Source organism: Marmota monax, unplaced genomic scaffold, assembly GCF_021218885.2.
Source record: "Marmota monax isolate L192 unplaced genomic scaffold, Marmota_monax_Labrador192_F-V1.1 WCK01_AAM20220418_F8-fsc00086, whole genome shotgun sequence".
In the NCBI taxonomy this organism is placed as follows: Eukaryota; Metazoa; Chordata; class Mammalia; order Rodentia; family Sciuridae; genus Marmota; species Marmota monax.
Window position 1 is genome coordinate 2,584,030 of NW_026693086.1, and position 23,635 is coordinate 2,607,664.

The following is a 23,635-nucleotide window of genomic DNA, read 5'->3' on the forward strand; positions in this document are numbered from 1 at the left end:
CAGCTTCTGTTTGGATGAGTCAGTCGTTTTTAAACTCACCCAAGGGTCCTGGTAGCTCTTCCACTTTCAGTTTCAGCACAGGTCTAGCCAGGCCCAGTGGTGTGGCCTGCCATGCCGACTGCTCAAGAGGACCAAGCAGAAGGATTCCAAGTTTGGGCCAGCCCAGGAAACTCATTGACACCCTATCTCAGAATAAAAAAGCTTTTTGGGCACGGCGGTGCATGCAGATAATTCCAGCGGCTCAGGAGGCTGAGGCAGGAGGATCACAAATTCAAAACCAGTCTCAGCAATTTAGTGAGGCCCTAAGCAGCTCAGCGAGACCCTGTCTCAAAATAAAATGTAAAAAGGGCCGAGGATGTGGTTCAGTGGTCAAGCCCCCTTGGGTTCAGTCCCTAAAACAAAACAACAACCAACAATCATTCTGAATGGTTTTTCCCTAAGTTCTTCATAAAATGTATAGACTCTTACTTCAATAAAAACAAACAAAAAACTAAAACAAAAATAAAGATATTAAGACTGAACATTTACTCCCCTCACCCCATTTATCAAATCTTTCTTATCCCTTACTTAGGTAATCAAGATATCTTTTCTCCAATAATTGGGGTAAAATACTGCTCTGAGCTTTTGAGAAAAGCATATTTTCCTCATTTGGATAAATTATTTGTTTTCTGAAGAAGATAGAAATATGTGGTGAAAGGGGACAGGGAGAATAAAAGAGATTGGGTGACGGTCCTTAATTAAGGCCAAGATTGGTTTCTTAACTCTGTCCCAGGATTGCATTTTTGTCATACAAAAGCCTATTTTCACACCCACACAAATACTGTAGTTTGCTCCTGATCTCTGGGGATAGTTCTGAGACACCCAGTGGCTGCCTAGAACCATTCCTAGTACCAAACCCTAAATTTTACCCTATTTTTTTCTTATATCTATCTATCTATGAAGGTTGAATTTGGGATTCTCTTCTGAGGTGCCGTAAATACACCTATGGATTTCCTCTTGATTGGGTCCAGAAGAATAGAAGAGATCTTTTTCTAAGGACAGATTGGTAGTTTTATTTTTAATTTTTTATTGAGGTACAACACCCACAAGAAAGCATATAAATTGTAGCAGCTTATTGCATTATTGCAAGGTGATCCCTCTCCTGCAGCCAGCACCCACCTCCATGAGATGCAGAGGACAGCACCCCAAAAGTCTCCATGTGCCTGGCCCCAGAAGTACCCCAAAGCTGGTAGGATGGTGCTTCGCTTGGTTTTGAACTTGGTGGTCCCCGGTGTGTTTTCTTGTGTCTGCCTTCTTGTGCTCTGTGTTTATAAGGTTCATCACTTCAACCTGCACACGGATTTCCATTTCCCACGATGCTTCTTTCTTGGTCCCTGTAAAGACGTTGTAATCTTCTATGTCATCTGTCAATCATTCCTCAATCGAGCTGTTAAAAAATGATCATATCTTAGTTGAGACCTGAAGGATGTGTAGAATTTGCCAGAATCAGGGAACAGTTTGGATGAAAGAAATGGACTGCCCAAAGACAGATAGTGAATAAAACTATGGGATGTAGAGGGTGCTGGAATAGACCACATTTTATTCAACTGCTGTTTTTAAATCAGGACCATTCAGATTGTCCTCAATGTTTTCCATAATAAATAATTAAACTGAAGTCCCTACACATACCTCTTAATAGGATAGATTTCCTAACAATTAAACTGAAGTCCCTACACATACCTCTAATAGGACAGATTTCCTAACTGGAAGCTTGCTGGATCTAGGGATGTGTTATTCAAATATTTAGTAAATATTGCAAGACTGGGCTATGAAATATTATAACCATTGCCCTTCTGCCAGCAGTGTCTGAGTTAGCCTATGTCTCCTATCTTCATCAGTATTGAATGTTAGTTGCTTTAAAATTTTTTCTGTGGATTTGTTAGTGAAAATGTTGCTTTATTTTTTTTTTTTTTTGGTCTTAATTCACCCCTCCCAACTATTGAAGAGATTAAGCATCTTTTTTTTTCATCTTTTATGAAAAGATGCTTAATCCTCATTGCTGGGGATGGAACCCAGGGCTTCACATATGCTAGGCAAGTGCTCTACCACTGACCTGCACCCCAGCCTTCAATTTCTTATTTTATAGAAGTTATTTAATTTAGGTAGTAAGGAAAAGGATAAACGAGAAAGAAAAATGAGGTGTGGGAACATTCTGACTATTCGTATAAAATACATTCCTAGTGCCAAGCTCCCAATAGGTCCTCAGCAAACGGAAGCCATTTTTTACTTTTCAACGCATGCAGATGGCGCCTTGCTGAGACGGCTTCCTCTGTTCAACAGCTTCCCAGCTGTGAAGAGCTCTGACCCAGCCAACGTGTCTGGTTACTGGTGTGAAAGACACTTTGAATTTGGTGCTGCAGGCGAGCAGAGAAGGCTCAGGTGCTTCTGGGCAGCAGGAGATTGCTCGGGTTCAAAGGAGCCCTGCACTGCGAGCAGAGGAAAGGTGAGAACCAGGCTCATTGCCAGCAGCCAAGTTGTCCAGGCTCCAGGGTGCTCACACACTGAAAACAACCCAGAGCCATTTCTACAGAGTCACTTTCAGAAGCAGGTGTACCTACAGCCAGTTTTAGGAGAGAAAGAAATGCTCGCTTTCAGTTTCTGTGCTTGTCTGCAGGCTGAGTCACCAGGCACCTGCATTGTAAATGGTGGCCAGTTTCCAGAAAAGGTTATTGAACTGAAATGATAAAGAAGCCAGAAATGTCTTTCCTGGAAATACCTGGAATAGCAAGACACACAGTGTTTACTTCACAGGCTCCCAAATTTTCTTGGTTCACTCTGTGCCTGGGCCAAAAAGTTACCTAGCAGTTTTTGTTTATTAAGCGGTGAAGTCAAAAAACTTAGTAAATATTGATGTGCTAAAAACTTAGCAGTCACTTGAAAAAAAATGTATATTCAAAAAAACAATACACATACACTGAAAAAATGATTCATGCATTGTATGTACATATAATAATATACACTGAAGATAATATGCAATACCTAGTAATACACATACGTTGAAGAAAACCACATATTTCTTATTTTCCTCTTAAGTAGCTGTGATTAAATAACATGTTATTTAAGTTCCTAAATAACTTTTTTAAGTATTGGGATTAGTTGCCGTGGATGCATGTGCCTTTGGGGCGTGGCACAATTCTCAGACCTTGGAATCAGATTGGACAGGTGGACACTGCTGGACTCATTTCTTCTTTCACATTGACTTTCATGGGACACTTGGATTTTATCATGGCATCTGCTGTACAAACTGCTTCACAAAGATGTTACGTCATTGAAAGGAATGTAGCAGCATCTGAGATTAAAACTGCCATCTATCTTGGCCGAGTAGCTTCAGATATTGAGCATCACTTTGTTTCCTTTGGAATTTAAAATACCCATAACCCCTTGTGAACTCACTGTGACTCCCTGGGAACTTACAATCTGGGAACTGCAGATTGTTTTAACCTTTCCTCCCATGGCTTTATTGAGGTAAAATTGAAGTACAGTAAAGTGCACATATTTGAGGAATGCAATCTGATGAGTTTTGACATGTGTGCAATCAATACAATCAATATAAAAAGCATTTCCATCATTTTTAAAAAAAATTGAAATCATGCAGGCTGTGTTTCCTGTATGTTTATTATATTAGAATTCAATCCCTTATGGTATATAGAACCCCACCTCCACATGTCAACCATTTCAAAATTAAATGGCACACACATAACTATCTCATGGGTCGAGGAAGAAAGCACAAGAAAAGTAAATAAAAAGTGCTTTGAACTAAGTGACAATCAAAAGCTTAAAATATCAGAATTTGGGATGAAACAGTACTCAGATGAACATTTATAACTTAAAGTACTTTTATCAGAAAGAAGCTAGATTCACAATCAGATTATTTTCCAATTAGGCAGAAATAGGAGACAGAGAGGAGAAATAATACAGCTAACAGCTGATAAAAATCAAGTCTAATCAAGAAAAAAGCAAGAACACAAAAATTAAATATCAGTGGAAAGGGAGCTAACAAAATAACCGCACAGATGCTAAAAATAAATTAAGGTAATATGACAATTGAATGCCAACATATGTGATAGCTTACATAACATGGTCTATATTAGAGAAAGATCTGTGTGCTGCTGCAAAGAAAGTGTATGTGGTCATTGATGGATGAAATATTCTATATATTTCTGTAAACTCTAAATTATTAATTGTATTTTTTTAGTTTTATAGCTTCTTTAAAAAATTTATTTTAGTTGTAGATAAACACAATGCCTTTCTTTTATTTACTTTTATGTGGTGCCGAGGATCAAACCTGGTGCCTCACATGTGCTAGGCAAGCACTCTTCTACTGAGCTACAATCCCAGCCTCTCTGTAACTCCTTTATTTAGTTTTTGTTTGGAGGATCTGTTCAGTAGTGACGGAGGCATGTTAAAGTCACCCAGTATTGTTGTGTTGTGGTCTATTTGACTCTTGAAACCGGGAAGGGTTTGTTTTGTACGCAGATGCTCCATTGTTTGAGGCATAAATATTTACATTGTTATGTCTTGTTGTTGTATGATTCCCTTAAGCAGTATGAAATGTCCTTCTGCCCCTTCTGATTAACTTTGTCTTGAAGTCCACTTTATCTGATATGAGGATAGAAACCCCTGCTTGTTTACTAAATACTTGTGAATGATATGTTTTTTCCCCATCCTTTTACCTTCAGTCTGTGGATGTCTTTGCCTATGAGGTGAGTCTCTTGAGGACAGCATATTGTTGGGTCTTATTTTCTCAATCCAATCTATGTCTTTTGATTCATGGGTTTAGGCCTTTTACATTCAGTGTTATATTGAGAAATGATTTCTATTCCCTTCTATTTTGATTTATTTCTGTTTTTTTTTTTACTTTGAATTAGTTTCTTGTTTGATTGACTAGTCTAATATAGCTCCTCCATTTGCTGGTTTTCACTTCTTCTTCATAAAATATTTTATTGAGAATGTTCTATAGTTCAGGCTTTCTAGTTGTGAATTTTTTTAACTTTTATTTATCATGGAAGATTTTTATTTCATCGTCAATTCTGAGACTTAATTTTGCTGGGTATAGTATTCTCAGCCTGCATCCATTTTCTTTCGGAGCTTGGTATATTATCTAAGACCTTCTAGCTCTGAGGGTCTGGGTTGAAAAATCAGCTGAGATCCAGATTGTTTTCCTCTAAATGTTAACTGCCATTTTCCTCTGGCAGCCTTTAAAATTCTATACTTATTCTGTATGTTAGGCATTTTCAAAATAATGTGCCTTGATGTGGGTCTGTTGTAATTTTGCATATTTGGGATCTTGTAAGCCTCCTGTATTTGATGTTTCATTTCATTCTTAATGTTTTGGACATTTTCGGATATTATTTCATTGGAAAGATTATGAATTCCTTTGGTTTGTATCTCTGAGCCTTCATCTATCTCCATAAATCTTAAATTTGGTCTTTTCAGGTTGTCCTATATTTCTGAAGTTCTGTTCATGGTCTCTTAACATCTTTTCTCCACGGTCAAATTTGTTTTCAGGATTACATATTTTGTCTTCATTGCCTGAAACTCTGTTTTCCAAGTGATCTAATCTGCTGGTGATGCTTTCCATTAAATTCATAATTTGGTTTATTGATTCCTTCATTTTGAGGATTTCTGCTTGACTTTTTTCAGAATCTCTATCTCTTTATTGAAGTGATCTTTCACTTCCTGTATTTTCTTTCTGATTTCACTCCTTACATCATCCTTTACTTTGCAGATCAGTTTGACCATGTACATTCTAAATTCCTTCTCTTCCACTGTGGTGTCATTAGATCCTTTATTGGAGTATTTTGGTTTGTTGGGGTGATTTGTTCCCTTGGTTTTTCATGTTATTTGTTTGTTTACCCATCTATCAGTATGAATTTGACGTAGCAGAGTTTCTACTCTGTGGACTCACAGTGTCCCTGAAGGTTTCCAGTACCTCACAATTTAGGGGGAGACAAATAGTAACAGCTAATGCAAACAATATATAACAATAAACCAGATAGTTCTGACTATGATGTCTTCAATGTTAATTATCACAATAAACAGAAACGATATGATTAGTTATTTCCTACACTAAAAACAGCAAGTTTGCAAAACGGTTTACCATTTCAAATGGTGGACAGGGAGGGAACAGAAATGACATAGGATGTGATAATTATGAGGGAGGAGGAGAGAAGATAGAAGTAAGAAATTAAAGGAAGGGTGAAAGAGAGAGAAAGAAAAGAGAGAAAGAGAATGAAGGGAAACAGGTAAGAGAAAAATATATAGAAGTAAAAATTTAAAAAAGAATAAAAATAAAGTAATACAAAAGAAAACTACAATGTACTAATCAAACATCCAAATCCTCAAAAAACTGATCCATGAAAAATAACTGGCTTTATAATAGCTAGACATGAGGAAAAAAAAAACAAGTATGAGTATGTATAAATGTCCATGTACTGTTAAGGTCACAATTAAACACAAAAAGAAAGAAGAAAAAAGAAAAAAAGAAAGGAGAAAAAAATCTCAATGAAAAGTTAAAGAATTCTTTTAGTTGGAGTTCAAAATATTCTCAGCGTCTCTTCTCAGCAGTTTAGATGAGGCCGGTGGAGTGTGATGCTCCTCCCTCTGGATTGCTGGAGTGAGAGAGGCAATCCTGTAGGAGGAATTCCTGGAAGCAGTTTTAGGCTTAGGTGGGCTCCAGGCTCTTTGCTGAATGCCAATTGGTCTGGAGATTTTAAATCAGTGCACCCCCAGCACCCAGTAATTGCTGATCCACGTCGGAAGACTGTGCCCCAGGGATCTCCCCTGGGTTCCACTCTTGTGGTGCTGGAGCCAATTCTTAGTCCCTTACATCACCTGCAGACCCCACGTTTCCTGATCTTGGGTTCAGTCTCCAAACAATCTCTCCCATCTCCGCCATTCCAAGTTCTCGGCCAGATGCATCTCTCCTAGCCAGTCCTGCAGATAGCTGAGTGGGAGGGGTAGGGGTGGTGGGTTTCCACAACCAGTTGTCCCCTCTGTAGACCTCTCTCCATGTTCAATTTTCTCCTGGTCACTTAAGCACACTTTATGGGGTGCAGTGTGTATTTACTGAGCCTATATTTTGGGCCAAACTCAGGTTTTCCAGGAATTGTCTCCCTCAGGTGCCGACCCCCAAGCCATGACTGCAAAACAGTTCCATCTCTCGTCCTCCACACACTACCTGGAGAGGTGGTGGCTTCTTTCCCTCACAAAGATATTGTGCAGTTTAATCACTCAGTGTCCTTGATCTCTAAATGTTCTGTACCCAATATGCCTCAAGTCTCCTAAAAATGGGGGTTCTTTTAATTCCCTTATCCTTCACTTTGCTCTTGAAGGACCACTTTGGTTGGTGCTTTTGGACCAACCATGACAGTGGTTGTGTTGCTGGGGATTTCTTCCTTATTTTATTATACCCAGCCTCCTGAGTCCCTGATCTGTTTTGAATGCACAGTTTTAAGTTCCAGTAAAGTCCACCCGCCTACCCCTTTTGGTTACTCACCTTTCTGAGAAACTGCCTGTTTTCTTGGTTTCACTCTACAGAACAGCCAGGAAAGCGATATCCTCTCATCTGCCATCTTGAAAAATTCCTGCAGACTAATTTAACAAGTCTGGAGTAGGTGGTCTGGTCTGGGTGTTGGTCTGGTGGCTTGGTGATGTCGTTGTCAAGGATTTACCCAATGGTAAGTTGCACCTCATAGTCTCAAGATGGCTGCCAGAGCACCAGCACCACATTCTTGCACTTGCAAGAAGCTGTGAATGAAAGAAATGGGGGAAGGGTAATATGGCAGGATAAAATGGGACCATCTTTTAGACTCCATCTGGACTTGGTGGTAGACTGTGGAGACATCTTGAATGATTACCACCTGAACAGGGATTAAAATTAGAGGCCTTGGTCATGCCAACCAGAGATTAGGAGACTGGAAGGTTTGCAACCAAAGAATTCCTTAGGAAAACACTGTCTCTCTAGGTATTAGGTGTTTCAGCGACTTGGGATGGCCAGTACATTGTGTATGAGGACATCAGGCCATGGAAAAATTCTCATGTACCTGAGTGACATTCAGATGTCTTCTGGAGATTCACTGTGCTGGGAGCGGTGGAGTCCATTTTGGCTCTGGATGAGGGAGGAACATGGCTAGAGGATTATCATCTAGTTGACCCAGGTGCCAGGGAGGACGTGATACGTGATCTGAGATTTGAATGAGAAGTTGGCCAAGAGGGCAAGAGAGGACTTCAAAGAGAGAGAGGGGCATGGCCAGGAGGGCCCAGGGTATCTGACTAATCTGGTAAACTGCATAAGGTTCATGAGACAAAAAGTGTCTAGGGGCTAGGACTGGGGTCTGTGACGAGCCAAGGGAGTTTGGTTTTCCCCTGAAACTATCGAGACACTGAAATGTTGTAACTCAGTTAGATCAACAGTCTGGGGAACTGCCACTATCATGGGGCAGAAATTTCCTGGTATTCCTACCACGCGTTTCTTCTTCCTCCTGTGCACACAGCTGGACTGCATTTCTCAGCTTCTTTTACAGACAGATGAAACCACGTGACCAAGATCTAGCCCATCAAGAATGGCTGGAAAGGGTATTTGCTCTTTCTAGGCCTTGCCCATAGAAATATTCTCTTTCCCTATGGCCTAGCAAAGATCCAAAGATCCCAGTAGTGGATCTCCAGGATGGAAGTAGCCCGACTCCCTGAGTCACCGTTTGGTGGACGGCCTGCTATGGATCGTTGTGTGAACAATGGAATCACTTTTTATTATGTTAAGGCATTAATGTTGACGGGGATATTTGTTGTAGCAGTTAGTTTAGCCTAATACAAACCATAACAATGGCTACTGTTCATTGGGTTCTTGTTCTGAATTTGTTGGGGTCTGTACTAAATGCATTTTCTCATTTCAGCCACAAACAGACCTCTGCATAGTTAGTCCACCTTTAGAGAAGAGGAAACTGAGACTGACAGAGCAGATAGCAAGTGAAGGGCAGAGCATTCTGATCCCCCCAGTCTGGACTGTTAAGTTGTACCCTGCTGGCTTCCAGTATGAAACAGATAAATGAAAATTGGGTGAGACGGAGACCAGCTGAGGAGTTATAACGATGCTAGCAGGGAGCTCCTAGCTGTGAGATGAGGAAGCCGGCAGGATGAACTGAGGAGTCCAGTGCAGGCGTGTGATGAATGTTAATTTGGTTTTTCCGAGCAAGAAGTGACAAAGGCCTGGGTGAAAACAGGAGAGGATTGTACTGGAAGCCCCAGTGGAAGGGCCTGGGCAAAGGATGCAGGAGACGGGGGTGTGGAAGGAAGCCTGAGAACCTTTCGTACAGTGTCTGTGGGCTGTGCGGAGGGAGAGGACAGACTCAAGATATCTGTAAGACAGCAGGTCCTGAAACTTGTAGGATGCACAGATGTTCAAGGGAGGCCCGGAGTCCTGGGGTTCCTGGCTGACCAGGCAGCCAACAGACTGTCAAACCCTTGTCCACTTCTGTCCCGAAGCAGATACTTTGAATCTACACAACCATGGACAAATTCTTTAGCTTCTTTGTGTTGCATTTTTATCATCTGAAGATGGGGATAATGAGTAACGGGCATATCTTCTAGGCTGTGGTGAATGGAGGCAGCTGGCTTAGCATGCTGCGTAGTGAGCCATCCAGGATGGAAACAATTATCATAAAATTCCCTTACACTAACCTCATTTCTCCAACTATCTCTCATACGCACACTCAGACAATAGCTATGAACACAAAGTGAAATCTTTGCCTTTCTTGTTTATGGCTTCATTTCCAGCCAACTTGGAAGAGTGACAGACTCCCAGTGACAATTTAGGTATTTATTGGATAAATGGGTAAGGAAACACATATCACGTTGTTTTCTCTCTCCCTCTCCCCATCCATCATCCATCATTCATCCATCTATCATCCATCCATCCATCCATCCATCCATTCAAGGTAATGGAATCTAGTGGCTTAGCCTACAAAGTAGTTTTTCTTTCCAATAGTGGCAAACTATGCACAGCATAAAATTTACCTTCATAACCATTTCCAATTAAGTTCATTCACAGAGCTTTGCAGCCATCTCCATCATCCAACTCCAAAATACTTTTATCTTCCCAGACAGAAACTCAGTACCCGTTAGACATGAACACCCCAGACTCTCTCCCCTCCAGGACCTGGGAACCATCATTCCACTCTTTGTACCTATAAAGTGACTATTCTAGGTGCCTTATAAAAGTTGAATCACAATGTCCTTTTATGACGGCCCATGAGTTAACAATCATAAAAGATTATAAAATGAGAAATTCATTTTACCCCTACCTTATGGAGTTGTTGTGAGGTTAAAATGAGGTCATGCCTTCAGGTCCTTAACCCAGCATTTAGCATATAGAAAGTACTCCATAAATAGTAATGACATCTAACTACGGATTTTAAATTACTGGTATTTTGATATCATTTTTATTAGTATATTCTCAATGGATGAATGAATAGGGGTATGGTGCTTATCATGGGTCTGGCACTGTCCTGAGCAGTTATCAGACACTAACTTGTTTGAACCTCATAAGGATTCTACAATATTGGTTATCTCTCTATTATCCAGAGATTTAAAAATGAAGGTACAGAGAGGTTAAGCAACCTGCTCAAGGTTATAGGCGAGGTCTCTGCAGAGCTGGGATTTAAATCCAGGCCGTGTGGGCTGGGCTGGGGCTCAGTGGAGTGTGTGCCCATGGGCACGAGGCCTTGGGTTCAACCCCAGGACCAAAGGGGGAAACAGAACACAGCAGAAAGGTCCAGAAAGTCCACGGGTTTTACCACTGCTCTACAGTGCCACCTGTCTCCACTGCCTCGTTTACACTCTCCGTGTGGGATCAGCCTGTGAGGGGAGCGCAGGGGTCCGGGCCTCAGGTAGAAGATGGACAAATGATTGAAGGGGAGTCTGTCACTTAGCAAGTACGGCTCCCGATCTGTGGGGCCTCTTCGCGCTATTTACATAAGCTTGTCGCCTTGGGGGGGGGAGCACTGGGTGCTGGGCCCCTCCATCTCCTACAGAGCAGGGCCTGGAGCCAGAGCCTCCGATGATGCAAGCAGGCCAGCACCCGGCACTCAGCACCTTTGCCCTGCTTGGCAGGGAGCCCAGCAATCCTTGACCCCCTCCCCACCCAGTCCTGGGGAGATAAAAAAATAAAGTTTCCTTTCTGGGCCTCAGGGCCACCTCCCACGCAGGCTTTATTGCTCTCTTGACACCTTCAGCGAGCTTCTGCCACCCTTTAAAAGAGGCAGAGCCTATAGCGGATCAGAGGACCTGGTCCCCAAGCTAAGCGCGCGCGGGACAGCAGGTGCTGCTTGGCAGCAGCTCTGGCAGGGCCCAGGCCCTGGGCTGTTTCTCCCTGATGTCTGGAGAGGTGAGCGCAGGCCACATCTTCTGCCCCAGCCCGGCGGGTGAGGGGTGGCCGAGAGAGGGCATTCCAGGTTGGGGGCAGAGGCCTCTGTCTGGCTGCCTTCCCACCCGTACCTCCTCTCCCCTCTCCCCTGCGGCAGGCACCCATGTGTGACACTGAGCTTGGTGGTGGCAAGGTGAAGGAACTGAGCATGAGCGTCAGGTGTCGCACGTCCTGGTTCGAGCGGTTTGTGCAGCCCTGCCTGGTGGAGCTGCTGGGCTCTGCCCTCTTCATCTTCATCGGGTGCCTGTCAGTCATCGAGAGTGGGCCAGACACCGGGCGGCTGCAGCCGGCCCTGGCCCACGGGCTGGCCTTGGGGCTCATCATCGCTATACTGGGGAACATCAGGTGAGACCAAGGCTGAGCCTTCAGCCTGGGGCTGACTTGGGGAGCTGGGGGTCAGGTGGGGAGCAAAGCTCTTGGCAGGGACCCTTGGGCGTGTGGCACACGCTCAGGGTGCTGCAGAACGTGTAGGCCGGAGGTCAGACCGCCTGGCCCATCTTGGCTGTGCAGACCACAAACCCCGTGGCTTCAGGCAAGTCTCTGAAACCAAAGTTCGCCACCTATCAAATGGGAATAATATACTTTTCAAATGATTTTTCAAGCCAACGTTATATATGGCTAACCATGTACTGGCACTATCCTAAGCACTTTGCAGATACTGATCATTTAATCCTCATGGTGACCTTGTGGGGCAGGTCCCCCATTTTACATCTGGGCAAGAGAAAGGCCACGTAACCTGTCCAAGGCTGCAGGGCTGGAAAGCGGTGGAGCAGGAGTCGAGGCTAAGCTGTCCAGCTCCAGCGCCCAAACCCACAGGCCTCCTAAGGGGAACAGGAGGCGCTTGTCACACCTGAGGCTGTGTCAACCCTGATTGCTGTGTCACTGTTACCATTAGGAGGTGGGCTAGTACTGGGGTACACAGGTGCCTGCGGGGGTCCTGGGGGAGGGCAGGGAGCAGGGAGGTGGCCCGTGTCCTAGTTCTCATCTGGATGGGCGCTCCCTGGGGAGGGCTGAGGGTGGGGTGTTCCTGGGGGAGTCATCTGTAGTGATAGCTGTCTCGCAAAGGATACCTGGCAGGGTGATTTGGGACCGGTTGGTCTGTATTTACTTTCACTCAAGAAATAGATCTGAGTGAGGAAATTGAAATATAGTTTCTGGGGAAACCAGAATGGAAAGAGAAATTTAATACCTTTGTAAATGTCCGTGGGAAGCTGAGGGTGGAAGAGCACCTGATCTCTCAGTAGGTACACCTGGGGTTGAATAGAACTTCTGTCACTTCTTAGCTGGGTGACCAGGGCCAGTCACTAACTTCTCTGTGTGCAGCGCTGTACGTGTGGAAAATCATTACAGCTGATGTTCATTGAGCACCAACTCCATAGACAGTGCAAGGTGCTAGACACATGTGAATTCATTACGTCTTTGCAACAGCCTTATCAGGGAGAGATTATTGAGGCACTGAGAGGTTATGTAACTTGCTCAAGGCCACACAGCTCTTCAGCAGAGCTAGGGAGTGAACCCAGGCCAGGCCAGCTGGGAACATCTCTCAGGCCCTGCAGCAGATCATATTTGTAGTACTGACCTTTTATTCAATCACTGGTGTTTTTCAAAGAATATTTATTCAGCCGTTCCTGTGGACCAGGTATGGACTTTGAGGTTGTTGACTGGAGCCAAGATAAGGTGTGTAAAGCACCCAGCACGGTACTTGGCATGTAGTGAATGTTCAATAAATATTTGCCAAGTGAGCAATGACTGAAAGAACTAAGAAAGTGTCTTGCTTAGTTTACAGTCAAGGAGTATAAACTTGGTCCAGGGAGCACGTGTGGCCCTCAGGTGCCCAGGCCTGTCCCGATGGAGCCTTGCTCTCAGTGACAGCTTTTCTCCTGGCCATTTGGACCAGGTGCCAAGACAGAAGGGGAGCTGATGGCCTGGGAGGGGTCTGACTCTTTCACCCCCATCTGTCTCAAGCCAAGTGGGCCAGGGGGGCCCCTCTTCCCAACTCACATCTGAGCATCTGCTGGTGCTTCTGCACTGGAAGCTCCTGGGGGCCTGGGGGTCAGGCTGGGCCAGACACGTTGGGGGCAGCTGGTGTTGAGGTACCAGGGTGCTGGACAGAGTCCTTTTGTGCAGAGCCAACATCCTTGTCTAGTCTCAGCTCCATGTCCTGGGAGTAGGCAGGCCTGCTGGTGGCTCTTAATATTTGAGGGGCACTTTGACTCTTGTGTGACATGGGTGGGGTCTTGGGGCCACTTTCCCTCTTAGGGGAGGTTCCATTCCTGGGGACCTGAGGGATTTAATGGGTCAAGCTCTGGGAATAATTCCTTCTTAGACTGGGCAGTCAACCAGACTTGCCCTTTAACCCTGACTTGTCCATCTCTCACTCACATCCCAAACTCCCAGTTCCTAACCTGATCTCTAACCCCTCCCCAATCCTCAGTGCCATCTCCAGCCTGAACTAATCTTGATTTTATACTCATTACACTTGCAGACCAAACATAAGGTTGATCTTGGCTGAACAGGTCAACCATGTGCTCTTGTTCAGGCCCTAGCAATGGCCCTGATGGAGTCTAGGAATCCCTACATGTTCTTCCTCTGGGCCCTCCTGGGGCGGGCTGAGGGGCAGCTCCTCCCTTCCCACCTCCCCCGACCCCTCGCCCTAGCATCTGGCACCTCAGGGAAAGGGGAGAGAATTTGGGGTACTTGTCTTTGGGTCAGGGCCTGGACTGACTCTGGCCCTGGGAAGCCAGCCTGAGGGACTGGCTGGGACATCTCTCTCGGGGGCAGCCTGTGGTCAGCTCTGGACGTGGGCCTCATGATTTCTTCTGCTTTTGTGGTGTACAGTGGTGGACACTTCAACCCTGCGGTGTCGCTGGCGGCCATGCTGATTGGAGGCCTCAACGTGATCATGCTTCTTCCCTACTGGCTATCTCAGCTGTGTGGGGGGCTGATTGGGGCCGCCTTGGCCAAGGTGGGTGATGCCCAAGGGGGCTGGGCTGGCTGGGATGACTCCTGTGGGGCTGCTGGAGGGGTGCAAGGGTGGGGGAGTTGGGAAATGTCCAATTCTCTGTTTATGTCTGTCAGTGGAATTTGGTGGCCCTTTTCTTCTGGAGCAGGGGACACTCCATGGACCTTTGGCTCCCTCTAAACCTACCTTTTTCCATTCATATGTGGACACAGCTCTTCCCTGGACAGATCAGGAAGCAAATTCATGGCTTAACATTTCTCTTTCTGAGCCTATTTCTGGCTTTGGAATGGATTTGGATGGTTCTAGTGGTTTTTAAATTCATTCACTTCTTAATTCTATACATTTTTCACAAAGCTCTGGATGAGGACACAGGGTGAATATGGTTATCCTCCTGGAAAAATTCCTGAGTGAATGCCTCTGTGTTCTTCAGGAATCGATACTCAATTTTTGTTTAAAACTCTCCCATTCGGCTGGGTGTGGTAGTGCCTGCCTGAAATCCCAGCAACTGGAGAGGCTGAGGCAGGAAGATCCCAAGTTTGAGGTTAGCCTTAGCAACTTAGTGAGGCTCTATGCAACTAAGTGAGAACCTGTCTCAAAATAAGAAAATAAAAAGGGCTGGGGATGGGGCTCTCTGATAAGTGACCGTAGGTTTAATTCCTGGTACCAAAAAAAAAATAAATAAATCCTCCCATTCAATCAGTCTAGCTCTTCCTTTTCTTTCTTTTCTCTTCTCTTTTCTTTCATGCTGGGGATGGAGTTCGGGGACTCGGGCATGACATGCAAGTGTGCTACCAATGAGCCACCCCATAGCCTGAACCCCAGGACTTGTACAGCTCTACATAGAGCTCCGGGGGTGGGCTCCCCTCCTCTCCCTTCTTTTGCCCGTGAGTCTGTTCAGCCAGAGGTCTTAAAGGTGTGGACTTGTGTGGTGTGTGTGTGTGGGTGTGCTGGGGAGGATGGGAGACCTTTTAGCGTAGCCCAGTCCAGACTTTGGGTTCGAGTCCCGAGTTTTGCTGTCTTCCCCTGCCCTGGCCTCTGCCTGCCTCCACAGGAGGCGGCAGCCATTTCCCTGTCTGGAGAGGGCATTCTGGGCCTCCCTGCTCCCAGGGTGGGCAGGCCTGGATCATGGGCCCCCTCTGCTTGGCTCCCAGCTTCTCTTCGACCCCCTGTGAGACTGAGTGGCTTCTCTCCGCAGGTGGTGAGTCCTGAGGAGAGGTTCTGGAATGCCTCTGGGGCCGCCTTTGTGACAGTCCAGGAGCAGAGGCAGGTGGGGGCGGCACTGGGAGCGGAGATCATCCTGACAGCACTGCTGGTACTGGCCGTGTGCATGGGCGCCATCAACGAGAAGACACGCGGCTCTCTGGCCCCGTTCTGCATTGGCTTCTCGGTCACCGTGGATATCCTGGCAGGGTGGGTGTCCCTCAGCACAGACACCACCATGCCCAGATCTGGGTCGCGCCTCAGGGGATCAGGCCTGAGGGTCACTCATTAATTGCCAGTAGGGACTACTAGGAAGGTGCTGCAGATGGGGACAACGGGTTGGCTTTGGGCAGTAATAGGGAGTGGTGGGGACTGTGGTAACTAGGAGGCTCTGGGACAAGGTGATCTGGGGTGACCCTTCCAGTTACATTCAAGGAAAGTCAGAAGAAAGTTCTCTAATGTTTTGTATGGTGAATAACATCCCCGCAGGCTACAGTCTCAGGCACATAAGGAGTGTCCACACCCACGTCTCTATTTTGGGCCTTTTGGAAATCGTGGGAAGGCATTGAGAGACAAAGCTGGGCCTGAGATTACTCCCATTTTAAAGATGAGGCCAACTGAGGTTCAGTGAGGACAGAAGTGACTTATTTAAGGTCACTGGGCAATGGCAAGTCAAGTGACAGATCGAGAACAAGAGCCCACATCTGCTGAGGGGTTAGGTTCCTTCCTAACCTCCAACTTCTTCCTTTCTTTTGGACACAGAACCAACTCTAGCCTTTCTCCAGGTCAGGAGAGGTGGTCTAGGGCTAACTGGGATGGTGTGTGTCGAGCGGTGGCGGAACTTTGCTGCCCCCTTGTGGCACTCACTTCACTTGCAAGCTTATTGGATCTTGACCTTGGCTACTGGGCACAGGAGGGATGAGGGCTTCAGAATCCCAGCCTGAGTGCCTAGGGTAAAGCTGCAGACAGCAGAGCTAGAGAGATGCTCCTGGGGAGTGGTCCCCCAGGTTTCTGGGCCCCAGGTGTGGATGCAAAGGGCCTCAGCTCAGCCAGCTGGATTACAGCTCCCACTGGCACAAGGCTGCTGAGGCATGGGCTCTGTGGGCATTTCCTTACTTACTCCTGCAGACCACCTTTGGAGGGTCCTTCCACTTCACTGGAGACACACAGAGTTCTCCATCCAGCTGGGCTGGGAGCACAGAGAGGTTAAACCGAGGTCACAGCTAGACCTAGCAGGTCCAGGGCAGCGTGACTCCAAATAGGTTGACAACAGACTGGCTTTGCTTTATGGACTTAGAGAGAAACTTGATCTGTTTTTATTTCCTGCAGTAGGAATTCTTTGCCCGTCACTCTTCTAGAAGAGTGAGTGGGGAGTGGCAGGCTGTATGTCCAGGGAGAAGCCACGTCTTGGGTTTCTTAGAGTGAACAGTCCTCTGCTTTCCCTGGGATCTGCCTGGGAGCTCCTGATATGGGAAGTTAGAAAGATTTCTGGGTGGGCTGTTGTTTGGGCCTATCTGGGGATCTGAGGAGAGTGGGCCTGGCTGGGGCTCTGGTGACGTGTGGCTATGTTTGTAGGGGTGCTATCTCTGGAGCCTGCATGAACCCAGCTCGTGCCTTTGGACCTGCTGTGATGGCCAACCACTGGAGCTTCCACTGGATCTACTGGCTGGGCCCACTCCTGGCTGGCCTGCTCGTAGGACTGCTCATTAGGTAGGAGTGTGGCCCAGGGCCAGGGCCTGTCTAATGGGCCCCCTGAGGACAGTTCTCAGAGAATGCAAGGCTAGAGGGCTGGACTCTCTCACATGGGCTTGGAGAAGGAAAGATGGAACCTTCTTCAGAGAAAAAGAACCTGTATTCACCCAGGACCTTTAGCTGCAAGTCACAGAAATCCATTCCCTAAGAGAGGATCCATTGGTTGTCATGATTGAGAAGTCACAGCTGGAGCTGGCTTCAGTGGTGCTCAGATAGAGTCCTTAGGATCTGGGCTTTCTCATGGGCTCCACTTTGCTCTGTGTGGCTTTGCTGAGACAGGCTCTCCAATGGAGGCACAGCTGCCCACAGACCACTCGGCCTTTATGTTCTAGTAGCTTGACCACTCCAGAGGAGGAGGACAGCTCTAGCTAAAACCCTGTGTCTGATGGTCACTGGTGTGGTCTTTCCAGCATGGTGTCCACCCCTTAATCAATCACTGCAGCCAAGAGGATTGCAACTCTTGGTGATTGTGTCTGCAGGCTGAGCCGGGTGTGCCCTGGAGTGGGGCAGAGCCTGATTACCTGACCACCTGCTGGTAGGGCCGAGAGTAGGGGAGCAGCAGTTCCCCATGGGGCTGTTGTACAACCTCAGAGGGCCCCTCCATGTAAATGGTGTCCCCAAGGGCATCATGCCAGGAGATGCCATTCACATAAAATACAGTGTGGGCAGTGCTCCCTGGAATTGTGCAATGATTAATAAAGTTGATATTGTCAAAAGGATAAGTGGACTCCAGGCAGAAAGAGCTAGAGTCCCCTTCCATCTTGCTTGATCTCTCCTTCTCTCTGTATATATATTATATATTATAGATATAGTTGCTGATAGACCTTTATTTTATTTATTTATATGGGGTGCTGAGAATCAAACCCAGTGCCTCACACATGCCAGGCAAGTGTACTACCATTGAGCCCCAGCCCCAGCCTTCGGCTCTCTTCTCTCATCCTGTTCCTTCTGCTCTGGATGGCACTGTCTGGGAGGGCACAGGCATGGGCTGGGCTGATGCTCACACCATTGCCTTCGGCAGCCCAGAGACTTCAAGACCCTCCTGTGGCTCAAGTGAAAAGCATCATTTGCCCTTCTCTTCTGATGCTTTCAGAATGGCGGCAGTGAGCACCTCCAGTGTGTCCCTGTCCCCAAGGGGTTACTGCTAAGGCTGGAGAGGCTCAGGAAGAGATCCTGCGATTCTGGGCTGGAGACGTGGTGAGAGGTCTTTCCTCCAAGGGCTCAGAGAGCTCATGGTACCATCTTTCTCTCTGTAGGCTCCTCATTGGAGATGGGAAGACCCGCCTAATCCTAAAGGGACGATGAAGCACAACTGCTGCCCCTATGCCTTCAGCTGCCCCATTCTGGGGTAAGGACAAGACAGTTTCTGCGCTTCCTTCCAGAGCAAATGACCTGCTGCTAATGACTTGGGCCTGGCTTCTCAGACAGACAGACAAACTACCACAAAGGCCCAAGGATGCTCTATGTTTTGGAATTGCTCTGTGGCCATCTGAGGCCTCAGCCTAGGAAAGGCGTTGCCAGCACTTCCCAGAGAGATGAAAAGAGCACAGTGTTTTTCTTGAGAGGGCAAGTCCCAGGAGCAGGAGAGCAGTTAAGTGGCCGTTTATGTACATCAGCTCATTTCCCCGCCTTTTCCTTCCTGTCTGCCTTCCTCCATCTCTCCTTCCTTCCTTCACATTATTATTGTTAGTTTTTCAGTGTTAGGATAGAATCCAGGGTCTCTCACATTCTAGGCAAGTGCTCCAGGCCACACTCTCAGCCCTTCACATCCCCTTTCTCTTTCCTGGATTGTCCCTTGATTCCTCTGTTACAAGGGCCTTCTGGAGCCTGACCACTTCCTTGCTTCCCAAGCTGCTAATCTAACTTTGCAATAAAGAGTCTAGTCTTTTCTTCCCTGTGTCTATTGGCTTGCCTTTCATTGGAGAAGTGGGCACTGCTGGGGACGAAGTAAACTTTCAAAGTGGGGTGCTGACTGTCCAGTCTGGCTAAGTCCAGCAGAGCCCAGCTTCCAGTGCCAGTGCAGGTACTTGGGAATGCCTGCCTCACTTAGCCAGACCCATCTGGGTGCTCAGAGCCCCCCTGGACCCTAATCAGACTCAATTCCAAAGCAGCTCCTCAGGACCCTGCTAGAAGACCAATGCAGAGTCCAAGACTTGGTTGAAGGCCCAGTGCTGCCCGGACACAGATCAATCCTGTCACTGCATGTCAGCTGGGTTGGGGGGGGGTGATGGGGTGGGGCAGAGATGCAAGAGTTTCCTGGGGAAGCAGAATCCTGAGCACAGGCCTGGAGAGATGGGGTATTTGAGTGGGAGACATGAGTAGAAAGCATAAGAAGGTAGAGAAAGACAACCTGAGCTTCATGCCTTTCAAGTGCAGGGTGTATCTTCTCTTAAGAACCCATGGGTCCGGCTGGGGCTCAAGGGTAGAGCACTTGCCTAGCATGTGTGAGGCACTGGGTTCAATTCTCAGCACTGCATATAAATAAAATAAAATAAAGGTCCATCAACAACAACAACAACAAAATAAAAAAAAATAAAAGAATCTATGTGTCAAAAGGAGGAAAGGCATGTTATGAAAATAGAAGGGAGGCCAGCAGAGTAGAGAGAGGGGATATCAGGGAGAAAGGAGGAGAGGAAAGGGGAGGTGCAGGGGAATGAAATTGACCAAATCATGTGCTTGTGTGGTAAGTCACACTCAATCCCACTATTACATAATTATAACGCATCAATAAAAAGAAATGAGTCATTTATGAAAGTTAATCATTATGACACCATAAAGAAGAGCCAGGGAAAAATCATCAACAATAAAACATTCACCCAATTCTACAAGATGAGCAACATACTCACTGGAGTAGAAATGAAGAACTGGTCACTGGGAAAACCTGCCTAATCCTACAAGGGACTGCGAAGCAGAGCTGGTAGAGTTGCCGGTGCCCCTGTGTCCTATAACAGACAGCGATTAGAATGTGCAGAGACATCACACACACGGATGTTATATGATCTATGTACCTCCCCCTCCCTCTCTCTATGTATATACATCCTATATACATATGTCTTAATATGCAAAAATTCTGAGAGGAAAAAAACACAAACCAGAAGAATAACAACCATAAAAGATAGAGAAAGGCAGTAAATAATATGAGAAAGTTAGAAATAAGCAAATTTAGAAGACTTAGTAAGAAATGTCACTATTTCATTCACCTAAACAATGAAAGAAACCTTTGACTAATGTAGTAAATAATAAGTCAGTGATATGTACACGCAGGCACCCCCACACACGATGCTCCTCTCCAGGACTCTCTGAGCATTTGCTGTGTATCAGGGCCTGCACCGAGTGCTTGACATGCATAGTGTCCTTCACTCCCCGCCACAGTCCTATGAGGCAGTGTAGAGGACTGAATGGTGTCCTTGCAATTCATGTCCATGCTAACCTCAGACTGTGACCTCACCTGGTAATGGGGTCTTTGTAGATAAAACTAAGGTAAACATCAAGATGCAATCCTACTAGATTAGGATGGCCTAAGTCCAACAATAGTGTCCTTATGAGACACAGAAAATGACACCCACAGACACTGTGTACAGTGAAGTCCACATGAAAGTGGAGGCAGAGATGGTGTGATACCGTCAGGAGACCTCATCAGGAAGTCACTAGGAGCTGTAAGAAGCAAGGAAGACTTTTTCTCTTGAGCCTTTGGAGGGAGCATGTCCCTGCTGACACCTCAATTTCCAACTGCTGTGTCTCCAGAACTATGAGAGAATATATTTCTGTCCTTTTAAGCCATCAAGTTTGTGGCAATTTGTTACAGCAACCACAGGAAATGAATACAAAAAAAATACTCTTTTTTTTGTATTTGTATTTGGTATTTGTATTTGGTAACTGTTGTCAGGTAGGGTATGGCTTCATAAATTAAGTGTGGGGGGGTGGTCTTTGGGGTTTATTTTTTTGTCCCTGGCGAGCACAGCTCTCTCTCTCTCTCTTTGCTTCCTGTTTGCCATGCCCTTCTGCCATCATGCTCTGCCTCACTTCAAGCCCAAAGCTATCGAACTGGCCACTCATGGGCTGAATCTCTGAAACCAGGAGCCAAAAACCCCCGTGTCTTCCTCTCCATTGCTCTTGTCAGGTCTTCCATCACAGGGATGCAAAGTGACTAAAATATCCAGTGACTCCTAAATTCACTCACCCCACAGAGTAGAACCCCAAATTGATCCATATCACCTAAGTTCACTTCCACCTCATTTCCTCTTTTCTCAACAATAAGGAAGTCACAGAATTTTAGGATGTTAGAACTAGAAATACATTACAGTAACGAATACGGTGGCTATGATGTTTGAATGCTGATCAAGGTCTAAATTTAATCTCAGAATTATCACTTTTTTTTTTTTTTTTTGCTGCACGTGCTTGAAGAACTTACTTCTCTCAGCCTCAGCTTTTCACTTCTAAAATGAAAATACTGTCTCAGAATGCTTGTAGGAGTTAACCCCATGTTTATAAAGCTTTGGCACAATGCCTAGTATGCAGTAAATGCACAGTGTGATAGCAGTATCATTGTTATCATCTAACTAAAGACTTTACAATTTCCAAGTATCAGAATCATGGTAAAGAAGTTTCTAAATGCACTTGGCACATCATGTGTTTTTTCAGTTATTTTCAGGAAGGATCTTTAGGACTCTAAAGGTTGGGAACCATTCATCCTGACCAATCCCCAAACCCAGAGAAGCTAAGTAATTTGACTATTATTCAGTTAGAATTGAGGGTTTTGGACACACAATCTAGGGTTTCTTCTACTGCAACAGAAATGTACTTTCTGCTCCAGACCCTTGGGTACAAGTACTGATTCATTTCCTTTTGCCAGAATTGTCCTAAATCTCCACCGCCCTTGTTGTTACAGTCCTGCATCTCTCCCTCATCACGCTGTCCAGGAACTCTGGGGGTTTGGGCAATCTGAGAGGGAAGTGTGGTAATCTACTCCAGCTAGAAAGAAATGTGTAAACCTTGGGTCTGCAGATGTGCCATTCAGAGGTCGTCTGTGCTCCAGCTGAGACCCATGTGTCCAGGACACAGAGATTTCTTGAAAGCAGACTCCTTTAGCCATATTTCCATGACATTCACACTAGCCCACCCACATGCTCCATGAGCTTCTGCTCAGGTACCCAAGCAACTCTTAAGGTCTTTTAGGCCTTATCTGCTGTCCCTCAGCCTCAAAACATGCATTCATATTCCTCTTTCCCCTTGAGTCCCAGTGTCTCAGGGTGGGGTTAGGAAATTTGCCTGTCTTGGAACCTGTCTTGGAACCCAAAGCCAGTGTCCTGGACCCATCCTGGAGTTGAGGGTCTTATGATTGGCTATGTTCCTTTTCATGCTTAAAACGTGAAGTCTTTCCTTAAAGTCTAGTTGCCTCAACTCATTTACAGAACTTGAACATTTGTAACCCTTAGAGATTTCCCCCCTCAGAGGTTTACAGTCTCATCTAATTGCCAGATCTGACTTGGGTCACAGCCTTCACATTCTGTGAGGACAGGTGGCTTGGGAAGAGTGCTGACATGACCCTGCAAATGAATACTCCCAGCTTTATCCAAAAGGGTCTGTGGCCATTTCCTCAAGGAAAGTAAAGACCACAGGACTCGCCTAGCTCTCCAGTCTGCAGACTGTGACCCCGAGCAGGCATGATCCTTGAGGTCTTTGGGTTCTATTGCAGTGAGCTGCACAGAGGCGACCAGTCTATGAGATAGAGACGCCTTGTCTGGAATTTACCTCATGTTCAGGTGAACTGGCTCTCCGAGCCCACCCTGTGGTCCTCTCCAGTTTTCTTCCCTAGCTGAGCTGGAGGCACACCCTTAGCAAATGGAGAAATCTCTTCAGAGACTCCATGGTCCTTGGGGTTGGGACCATTATGGTAAGGGCTGAGTGAAAGCCACTGGAACTCTTCCTTTTATGCCAAAACAGTGACAAAAGGAACACCATGGTGAGCATACTGCACCAAAATAGTTCCCCTTTTGGCATAAGGATATTTTCAGCTCAAAGCACTTGAAAAACAGCAGGCGGAAGAGGGACGCCCTGACTCCTCCTCTTTCTGAAAGCAGGAGATACAGCCTCCAAGTGAAAGATGTCCTCTCCCCTCCAGGAGGAAACATTCTTATCACCAGAGATGGAGAGTTGAGCCAAGAGAATTCTGTACAGATCTTGTTAAAATAACTTTAAAAAAATCTTTTCTTTTAGTTGTAAATGGATACAATTAATTATTTTTTTATGTGGTGCTGAGG

General features: G+C 46.0%; 1 protein-coding gene, 1 long non-coding RNA gene and 1 pseudogene across 2 annotated transcripts; 2 read left to right on the forward strand and 1 right to left on the reverse strand.

Moving 5' to 3' along the window:
* The window catches only part of LOC124099478 (small ribosomal subunit protein eS24-like), a 129,211-nt pseudogene extending 106,009 nt beyond the window's left edge, over positions 1–23,202 (forward strand).
* On the reverse strand, positions 1,055–12,877 carry LOC124099316 (uncharacterized). Its single transcript, XR_006853926.2, has 3 exons — positions 12,651–12,877; positions 7,538–7,788; positions 1,055–1,426 (listed from the first exon to the last, which is right to left on the reverse strand). It is a non-coding gene; the product is annotated as an uncharacterized LOC124099316 (long non-coding RNA).
* On the forward strand, positions 11,233–19,268 carry Aqp8 (aquaporin 8). Its single transcript, XM_046454338.2, has 6 exons — positions 11,233–11,422; positions 11,559–11,806; positions 14,300–14,426; positions 15,619–15,833; positions 17,199–17,333; positions 18,632–19,268. Exons 1-6 carry the CDS (start codon positions 11,411–11,413, stop codon positions 18,678–18,680), a joined length of 786 nt encoding a protein of 261 aa, XP_046310294.1. The 5' UTR covers positions 11,233–11,410; the 3' UTR covers positions 18,681–19,268.
* Positions 23,203–23,635: the final 433 nt, after the last annotated feature.